The sequence below is a fragment of the Bison bison genome, unplaced genomic scaffold, assembly GCF_000754665.1.
Source record: "Bison bison bison isolate TAMUID 2011002044 unplaced genomic scaffold, Bison_UMD1.0 scf7180017864305, whole genome shotgun sequence".
Lineage (NCBI taxonomy): Eukaryota > Metazoa > Chordata > Mammalia > Artiodactyla > Bovidae > Bison > Bison bison.
Genome location: NW_011494877.1, coordinates 1,787,517 through 1,798,040, shown reverse-complemented (window position 1 = coordinate 1,798,040; position 10,524 = coordinate 1,787,517). Strand labels below are relative to the sequence as shown.

Here is a 10,524-nt window from a genome sequence, read left to right as displayed (position 1 = left end):
ATGTTTCTCCGAGCTGGCCTGGCTGCACTGTGTACGCTTTCCCGCACCCTCAGGCCAGCTTCTGCCCGGATCGCCGCCATGAGCACTGGCACCTTCGTCGTGTCGCAGCCGCTCAATTACCGTGGCGGGGCCCGCGTGGAACCAGTGGATGCCTCCGGCACCGAGAAGGCTTTTGAGCCAGCAACCGGTAACGGGTCGGAGGGACGGCGCTGGGGCCGGGTCGAGGGGGCCAGGGTAGGGGCGAAGCTGTGGCGCGGAGTGACGCTCCTCCGCCCCAGGGGTGAAACCTATTCTAACTTCCTGAAGCTTCGAGTAGTGCAATGAACAGACGTTTACTGAGCACGGGTAAGTGATGATGTAGAGTATAAAGTTATCTGTGTAGGCAGCTAAGGATGCTGCGCAAACACGGGAGCTTCTGGACCGGGGCAGGAAGGAGTCGTAGAAAAGGGGAGCAGCTCGTGAGTTGCGCGGTGGGGTCAAGGTTAATTTCACAACAGCCTGAACAGAGTCCACAGAGCCCCGGTGGGTAAGGTAGTGTCTTTGTGTTAATTATTAAATTTTAAAGGTAGGATCTCAGTAATGTCTTCAACGGTGGACTTAGAAGAATTCTAGGACAGGGTGAGAAGAAATACTTGTGCCAAAATGGAGGAGCATGCACAGATGGTTGTAATGAGCGTGAATGATTACTTTGTTGCCATCCCCTAGTGTTAAAAGTGTTTCCGGACACGACCAGAGCTGGGAAAGGGATATAAAAAATTCTGCTTTTATCCAGTATTTAATGTGTGCCAAGCACTGTGCCAGGCCTTGGGAAGTCCAAAGATCACAAAGCAAATGAGGAAGAAGTTTTTTGTTTTTATTTTGTTTTGCTAGGTTTAATGTTTGCGAGGAGAGAAATATAAATGTTTGTGCAAACCGAATAGTATATCCCCAGACGGATAAAACTGAATTTCAAGAAACTGGAGAATTTAGGTGTGATCAATTACAGAAAACCACAGAGCAGCGACTTGTCAGAGCAGGAAGGGCCCACAGCCACCATCAGGCTCTCCTTTAGGCCTCTTGGTTTCCCACTCCCATATTGATACAAAAGACAGAAAAATTGCTCTTTATTTTAACTGCCTACAGTGTGTTCTGTGTGATTCTTAGCCACTACCTCTATCAATTGGCTACTCAAATTTATAATACAGGTTTGTGAAATCTCTGGAAAAAGCAGAGTCCCAGATGTTCTTGTGGGAGGGAAGACCCTTAACTGACATCCTAGAGATTTCTTTTTAGTAGTGTCAGTCACAACCCTTAGGATTTGGGTCTAGAAAAACTGATCATTTTATATTTTGCCCAGTGTAGGGAATAGGATTGAAGTAAGAAAATGAAATGGGCTTCCGAGGTGGCCCAGTGGTAAAGAATGCACCTGCCAACGTAGGAGATGTGGGTTCGATCCCTGGGTCTGGAAGATCCCCTGGAGTTGGAAATGGCAACCCACTCCAGAATTCTTGCCTGGAAAATCCCATGGACAAAGGAGCCTGGCAGGCTACAGCCCATGGGGTCACAAAAAGTCAGACGTGACTTAGTAACTGAACAACAAAAACAAGAAGAAAATGAGAGATTGGGATTTTTTTCCCTCATATTTGAGAAAAAAATTTTCTTGCTTTTAGTAATATCTTTTCTTGATCCTCTATTTATTAACCATGTTCATCAAGTATCAGTAGTATTATATGACTTACATAGAACACAGACCAGTGATTTAAAATCAGAGTTCATAACCCAGGAGAGTGAATACTTTGATTTTGCAAGACCTCTGAGATTATAAAATACTGTTAAAGAGCATTGTGAAATAATTGATAGGAAGTTAACCTTAGTAAACCCAAGTGTGAAATAGTGGAGGGCAGGAGTTCTTACCCCAGAGTTCAAGGTGTGCTAGGCAAGAGACACAGTACATTTTTCTGAAGACAAGTGTTCAACTTTTATTAGATTCTTTAAAAGATAAGCTGTTGCTTTAGGGGTAGTCACTAAATCAGACTATACTTAAAAACAGGAAGAGGATCACTGAAAGGAAAATGGATACACAATACTTTATTTAAAATATGTGGCAAACATTTGAAATTAACACTGACTTTCCCTGTATTTATAGGTAGGGTGATAGCTACTTTCACATGTTCAGGAGAAAAGGAAGTAAATTTGGCTGTTCAGGATGCAAAGGCTGCCTTTAAAATATGGAGTCAAAAATCTGGCATGGAGCGTTGCCGAATCCTTTTGGAGGCTGCCAGGATAATAAGGGTATGTTTTAATTTAATCTCTTCCAGAAAAGTCCTCTTGCATTGCTCTGTGATTTTTTTGTGTGTGTGATGATTTGCAGTTAGACTGGTGCATTATTAAGTGATACCTTTTTGATGAAATCCAAAAACATTTCCATATGCTCACTTTGATATGTACAACAAGCTTTCCTTCAGTGATTTCTTTCTGGCTCTAGGCTCCTTGTGACATCTCCCTGGGCAGGCTTTCTTTTCCTTCTTTGTTGTAATGATAATGTATCCTTTGTAGCTTGTCTCCTTTTCTGTCTCCTTTTCTTTTTAACTATATGTTTACTCTTTCCTCTGATGACTCTGAAGTTGACTTTTCTTTTTCAGGTTAATTTTCTGCCTTAGTTGCCTAGAAGATTTCATAGATTCATTCCTGTTTCCCTCTTATGAAATAAAGTTTAGCTTTTTACAGTCTTAAAAGGCAAAAGTACTAGATTGTCTTTACAGAAAATTAGAAGATTCAGAGGATATACACCAAAATATAAATCAGGGATATCTCTCAGTGTAGGACTGTGATGACTTTTTTCCTTATCAGTGTGTTATGTCAGAAACTGGGGGTCTGAGAGTTACCCTGTTTGCAAGGTTATATGGGTATTCTGACAAGAAACATAAAGTTTTCTGGATTAGAGAGAGAGTTTATTACTCACAGCAAAATACTTTAGTACTAGTTTTCTGAGCCCCAGTCCCCATGGGGTGATGCAGTAAGAGCTAGATGTTATCCTGTTGCATACAGTGGGTTGCACTGTAGGAGAGGAACCCCAAAATTAAGAGACTCAACTTATAAGGGGCACATCTGCCCATTCTCTCCTTTGGTGAAAGGTTACTTGTTAAGGTTAATGAGATGTTACTCACTGAGCAGATCTCCAAGGTTAAGGGGAAAGGTATCACTAGATTTATTACCCTGGAATGTAAGCAGAAGTCTCCAAGAACTGGAAGTAGAGAGCTTTTTATCTCCACATCTTTTCAGAGACCTCCGTCTTTAGGGAGATGCTGTCATTGCCTTCCAAGGCCTTTGCTTTTCAGTCAGCTTGCCGGTGGCCTTTGCTGAAAGCCTACACCATGCAGTAATGTCAAAATATTCCTGGAGAATTTTCTCCCAACAAGGTGTTTTCTTTTATCAAAATTTATTTTTAATTTGGTAGATTAAAAGTTGTAACTCAAAGCTGATAATTTATTATTCTAACTTGCCTCTCACTTTTGCTTGTGCATAAGCATTTGGTTTGTTTTACCTTCTTAAGAACTGGCTCTTTTATTATTATAAAATTATTTTTAAAATCCTGAGTAGTACCTATTTTTTTTTTGCTCTGAAATCGACTGTCTAATGTTAATTTTCTTTTTCTTTAAACTCTTCATTCTGTTTTCTTTAATATTTTATATAATTTTTTACAGTCAAAAGTATATTACTGTCTTTCTCGAAAGCTCTTGTCTGATGATCATGGCCTGAATCTACCTTTGCTGTTGTTGTTTTTGTTCAGTTACTAAGTCCTGTTTGACTTTTTGCAATCCCATGGACTTTAGCTCTCCAGGCTTCTCTGTCCGTGGGATTTCCCAGGCAAGCATTCTAGAGTGGGTTGCCATTTCCTTCTCAAGGGGACCTTCCAGACTGATGATCAAACCTGCGCCTCCTGCATTGGCATTCAGATTCTTTAGCCCTGAAACACCAGGGAAGCCCTGGATGCACCTTTACCTGAAATTATTCTATGACTGAACAGATCCCACCCCCTGACCACAACCTACAGTTTAGCCCCTGGTTGTTTTCTTTCAGTGATTTTTGAATTTAATCATGATCTATAGTTCCTTGCCCTTTCCATTTTTAAACTACGCACAATTATCTTCTATAAGATAAAAATATTTATATTTACTCACATTTTTAACATAACTAGTGTTCTTCATCCCTTTGGGAAGGCCCAGATTTCTATGTTACCATTTTTATTTCTGCTTGAAGAAATTTCCTTAGCATGTTTCATGTGCACGTTTGCTAGAGATGTTCTTTTAGCTTTTGTATGTCTGAAGTCTTTATTTCACTTTCATTATTCCTTTATTTATATTAGTTTTACACTTTTTACTTATCTGTTTTTGGCTGTGCTGTCTTCGCTGCTGTGTGGGCTTTCTGGAGCTGCTGCAGGCAGGGGCTGCCCTCTAGTTGCAGTGTGCAGGCTTCTCATTGCCGTGGTTGCCTGTGTTGCAAATCACGGGCTCTAGGGCTTGCAGGCTTCAGTCGTTGCTGTCGTTAGGGCTCAGTACTCGAAGCCTGTGGGCTCTGGAGTGGCGCATGGGCTTAGTTGCCCCGAGGCATATGGAATCTTCCTGGACCAGGGATCAAAGCCATATCCCCTGAACTGCAGGCAGATTCTTTACCACTGGACCACCAGGGATGTCCTTGCTTTCATTTTCAAAAAGAGTTCTAGATAAATAATTCTAGATTGACAGTTTTTTCTTTCAGTGCTTTAAAGATGTTGCATTGCTGTCTTCTGACTTGTTTTGTTTCAGAAGAGAAGTCTGCTGTCATTCTTATTTTTGCTCCCTTCTATTAAATATTTGTTATGTCTCTGGCTGCTTTTAAGATTTTCTTCTTGTCATCAGTTTTAAACAAGTTCATTGTCTTTTGATGCAGTTTTCTTTATATTTCTTTTGTTTGGAGTTTCTCTTGAATTTGTACATATATAGTTACATTTGGAAAAATTATGGCTATTATTTCTTTAGATATTTCTTCTGCCCCCACTCTTCTATTTCCTCTTCTTCAGAGCCTCCAGTTACATATACCTTGGGCTACTTGAAACTGTTCTACAGCTCACTAATGATCTGTTCATTTTTTTCCACAGTTTTTTCTCTCTGTGTTTCATTTTGGGTAATTTGCATTGTTACACGTAAAGTTCACCTACCTTTTCTTCCATAGTATCTGATCTGCTGTTAATCCCGTCTGGTGTATTTTTCATCTCTAGACGTGCAACGTGAGTCTTTTTTGTTGTTGTTCCATGTTGCTCCTTAACATGTTCATGTTTTCCTCTACTTTCCTGAACACATGGAATATAGTCATAATAACTTTTAATATCCCCCTCTACTAATTGTGACATCTACCAGCTCTGGATCTCTTTCTATTGGTTGACTTTTTCCTCCTCGTTAGGTGTTATATAACTTTCCTGTTTTGGATGACTGGTTTTTTCCCTCCTGGTTAAATGTTATATAACTTTCCTATCTTTTGCCTGTCTAGTAATTTGTTATCACTAAACATTGTGATTTTTATGTGTTGGATGCTGAATATTCTTGTACTTTAAAACATTAATGAGCTTTGTTCTGGGACACAGTGAAGTTACTTCGAATTAGTTTGATCCTTGCAAGACTTGTTCCTGTTCTTTGTTAGGTGTGATCAGAACAGCTTATTTCCCCCCACTATTGAATACCCTTCTGAATACCTAGCTTGATGCTCTGTGTACTAGTGAGGTTTTTCTTAACATGACTGGTGGGAACATGAATTGTTCATGCCTCTGTGTGAGTTCTGGAGATTTTTTTTTTTTTTTTCCTTTTCACCTTCTTGGTTAGTTTTTTCCTAGCCTTGGGTAGGGTCCTCACACTGACCAGTTCTCAGATGAAGACTTAAGGGGGATCTCTGGGATTCTTCTGTGCAGCTCTCTTCTCTCCTATCCCTAGAATGCATACTGTAGCCATCACATAGTCCTTGAATGCCCAACCTGTTTCCTTAACTCAGAGTATCTGTTGGGTCCCACCTAAGGCCCTCTTACTGGCTCTCTGATAGAGACTTTTTCCAGGAAGCAGGCAAGAACATATGTAGGGCCCACCTCATTTGTTTCCTTCTCTCAGGGATCACTGTCCTGAGCTGTCCAATGTCCAGTGTCTGAAAATTGTTGTTTTGTAAAAATTGTTGTTTTGTGTATTTTATCTGGTATTTTTAGTTGCTTGAGGATGGAGCCTAAATCTGATCCCTATTACTCTATCTTAGCTGGAAGCCTATGGACTCCTAGTGAAATGAACAGTTTTTGGTATGTGTTAGTTACACATACCATTGTATGTGATGGTTTCAAAAAAAAGGGAAAAAAGTTTCCCTTTTCACTTTGAATTTTTTGATGCTTTTTATCAAATTATAAAGATCTTAATGGTAGGCGCCAATCATTTCTAAGTTGGAGCCTCCTTAGGAAAGTCGCTGTCATTTGGCTTTAAAAGGAGAGAGAAATGTATTTTAAAACTATAGTGTATTTTACCACTATTTACACGTAGAAAAGAGTGCGTGTGTAACTTATGTACTTGCCTTCAGCCGTTCTTTTGCTCAGCTCTGCCTCTTGAAGCAAGCAGGGGCTCAGGCTTATTAGAGTTGAATGGGCATGTCTTTGCTCATGCTGTTCTCTTATAAAAAAGCTAGACACTTAATGCTTGCTTGGCGGTTTGAAATGAAGGAGGGGGATGGGGCTTTTCTTCTTCCCTTTCATCCAGTGGACCCGTGGTCAGGTCACATGAGAAGCAGGGTGGCCAAGAGAGGGATAGGGGTAGATATGAAGCACATGCTTCCCAAGAGATGCTCATCGCAGTGCGTTGTCATGGTGGACAGTTTTGTTTTATGGTGGCTCTTGGAGCTAGTAGGGGCAGGAAGCTTACATTGTTTTCCCCTTTCCCTTCTGCCCTCCTTATCCCAGGAGAGCAAAGGAATCCCATTTCCCTGAATGCAGTATTAAGTGTTAGAGATTCCCTTGGACTGCTTGATAGTTTTCATCAGTGTCTTTTTTATGATCCTTGTAAGGAGAAGGCAATGGCACCCTACTCCAGTACTCTTGCCTGGAGACTCCCATGGACAGAGGAGCCTGGTAGGCTGCAGTCCATGGGGTCGATAAGAGTCGGACACGACTGAGCGACTTCACTTTCACTTTTCACTTTCATGTGTTGGAGAAGGAAATGGCAACTCCCTCCAATGTTCTTGCCTGGACAATCCCAGGGACGGGGGAGCCTGGTGGGCTGCCGTCTATGGCGTCGCACAGAGTCGGACGTGACTGAAGTGAGTTAGCAGCAGTAGCAGCAGCAAGGTATGTCAAAAGGCCCCACAATGGCTTTTTAGAAATAACCTTTTGCATGAGGATAGAGGATGCTGGAATAAGACAAGAAAAATTTCAAAAGACCAGCCAATAGATTGAATTTTCTCTTTGAGTTGAAACCTTGAAATAGTCCTCAAAACTAATTGCCTGTCCATTCTTTACCAAAAAAAAAAATCTTAATGAAACTTCCTTTCTTAGTAAATATTCCAAGGCTTTTCAGCAGTAGTCATAGATTAATTCTCGTCTGTTCATGCTTGTATTAATGTGGAAGACAACAGCATTTCACTTTTGTCAGTTTAATATTTCTTCATGTGTTTGAAGTGTAACATACTGATTTCATCAGTGTGTTTATGCTGATTAGTGAACTGGTGCCTACTTCTTCTTTAGGGACTAGTTCCCTGCCTTTTGAAAATGTGTTTTACATTGATCATACTCAACACATCAAGAAGTGGGATGATTCACACCTGGTTAAAGAACTGTTCAGTCAGTTCAGTTCAGTTCAGTCGCTCAGTCGTGTGTGACTCTTTGCGACCCCATGAATTGCAGCATGCCAGGCCTCCCTGTCCATCACCAACTCCCGGAGTTCACTTAGACTCACGTCCATCGAGTCAGTGATGCCATCCAGCCGTCTCATCCTCTGTCGTCCCCTTCTCCTCCTGCCCACAATCCCTCTCAGCATCAGAGTCTTTTCCAGTGAGTCAACTCTTTGCATGAGGTGGCCAAAGTATTAAGAGTTTCAAGAGTACAAAGAGTTTCAGCTTTAGCATCATTCCTTCCAAAGAACACCCAGGGCTGATCTCCTTTAGAATGGACTGGTTGGATCTCCTCACAGTCCAAAGGACTCTCAAGAGTCTTCTCCAGCACCACAGTTCAAAAGCATCAGTTCTTCGGCACTCAGCCTTCTTCACAGTCCAACTCTCACATCCATACATGACCACTGGAAAAACCATAGCCTTGACTAGACGGACCTTTGTTGGCAAAGTAATGTCTCTGCTTTTGAATATGCTATCTAGGTTGGTCATAACTTTCCTTCCAAGGAGTAAGTGTCTTTTAATTCAAGAACTGTTACATTAGAACTAATGGCTGTTGTCTTCCTAGGTACCCTCTTTCTAGTATCAGTAACTGGGAAAAATTAATTAATTGTTAAAAAATTGTTTTGGTGAGTATAGAATCAGGAAAGAGAAGGTAAATTGTTGGTTTGAAAGGCAGTTTAATTTAGACTGTGTTTGGATGTAAACAAATCATCCTTTCTGAAGAAACATGTCTATTCAGTAATTGCAGAATTTTGTTTAGCACTTACTAACTTCCTTTTTAAGAAGTGAGCTCCTTGAAGGAAGAGACTGGATCTGTCCTTTTTCTTAGTAAAGAGTGTGAAATGATTGTCCAGCTCCACTTCACTTGGTTGTTGTTCTGGGGTTTTCTCCTGTTACTTCATCTGGAACATGTTTCTCTACTGTCTCCTCTATCTAACTCTCTGTGTTTGTGGTCTCCATCCTGTAGGCCGCAGGGGAGTTATTCCTCTTGTTCCTGGTATCTGCTGCCTCATGGATGAGGCTGGTTTAGAGGCTTTTGCAGGCTTCCTGGAGGGAGGGGCTGGTTCCTGCCTACTGGTATGTGGGTCTGGGTCTTAGCCCTCTGGTGGGCAGGGCCGTGTCAAGCGATGAGTCTAGATGTGGCTTTAGTCTTTAAGAAGACTTTAGGCAGCCTGTCTGCTGGTGGATGGGGCTGTGTTTCCGCCCTGTTGGTTGTTTGGCCCAAGGCATCCCAGCACTGGGGCCTGTAGGCTGTTAGGGGAGCCAGGTCTTGGTGCCAAAATATCAGCCTTCAGGAGAGCTCATGCCAGTGAGTATTCTGTGGTTCCTCTGCCACTGATGTCCTTGTCCTCACTGTAAACCAAAGCCAGCCACCCTCTGCCTTCTCAGGACACACTCAGAGACCAGCAGGTAGATCTGACCCAGGCTCCTATGGAGTCACTTGCTGCTTTTTCCTGGGGTTCTGGTGTGCATGAGATCTTCTGTGCATCCTCCAAGAGTGAAGTTTTTATCTCTTCCACTCCTGTGGAGTCCCTATAATTAAGACCCACTGGTCTTCAAAGCCAAATGCTCTGGGGGCTCCTCCTCCTGATGCCAGTATTCCAGGCTGGGGTGCCTGATGTGGGGCTCAGAACTCTCACTCCTGTGGAAGAACCTCTGCAATATAATTATCTTCCAATTTGTGGGTCACCTACCTGGTGAGTGTGGGATTTGACTAGATTAGCAGTGTACCGCCCTGCACCATCTTGTTGACTTCTTCTTTGTCTTTGGATGCAGAATAGCTTTTTTGGGAGGTTCTGGTCTTTCTTGTTGATGGCTGTTCAGCAGTTAGTTGTGATTTTGGTGTTTTCATGAAAGGAGCTGAGCTCAAGTCCTACTCTGTCATCTTTTCTGGAATCCAACAAATGTGGAATGAATGAATCAAAGCACTTCATACCTCCAGTCTTTGTAGAAATAGACCATGTCCAATTATGATGATCAAAGTGCCGTTTCCTGTATTTCATCCTTCCGTGCTTTCTGAGATCTGTACTTGGTAGCTCTTGTGTTAGACACTTGTGTTAATTTCTGTTAATTTCATTTTGCTTCTGGTCAGCCATACTGATTGTCAGTTTTAGTAAGAGATGCATCTTTCTTGTCAATTGTTCAATTCATGTTTTATGTACAGATTTTGACCACAGTGTTTTTTTTTTAATGAAAATCAGATCTGTAATAGCAAGTACCTATTTCTTACATATTCAGATTTTCTAAATAATTTTATTTATTTTTGGCTGTGCTACGTCTTTGTTGCCATGAGGACTTTGCTCTAGTTGCGGCGAGCAGGGGCTACTCTGCGTTGCAGCATGCCGTCTTCTTATTTCAGTGGCTTCTCTTGTTGCAGAGCGTGGGCTCTAGAGCACATGGGCTTCAGTAGTTGTGGCACATGGACACAGTAGTTCCAGCTCCCCAGCTCTAGACCATAGGTCAATAGTTGTGGCTCACAGGCTTAGTTGCTTCATGTGGTATCTTCCCAGATCAGGGATCGAACCTGTGTCTAGGAGACACAGATTGGTGCCAAAGTAATTGCAGTTTTGCATTGTTGAACTTTGCCATTTGATCCTGGATTACGTTCTTAAATGTGGTTATGTTATACATCATTTTAATGCGCATTTCTCTTTTTTT

General features: G+C 41.7%; 1 protein-coding gene across 1 annotated transcript in view; it reads left to right on the top strand.

Annotated features, from left to right (window-relative positions):
- Positions 1–10,524, top strand: part of ALDH9A1 (aldehyde dehydrogenase 9 family, member A1) — a 28,847-nt gene continuing 18,323 nt past the window's right edge. The window contains exons 1-2 of the mRNA XM_010851977.1: positions 1–187; positions 2,126–2,271. Coding sequence (XP_010850279.1) covers positions 1–187; positions 2,126–2,271 — 333 coding nt within the window. The remainder of the gene's footprint in view (positions 188–2,125; positions 2,272–10,524) is intronic.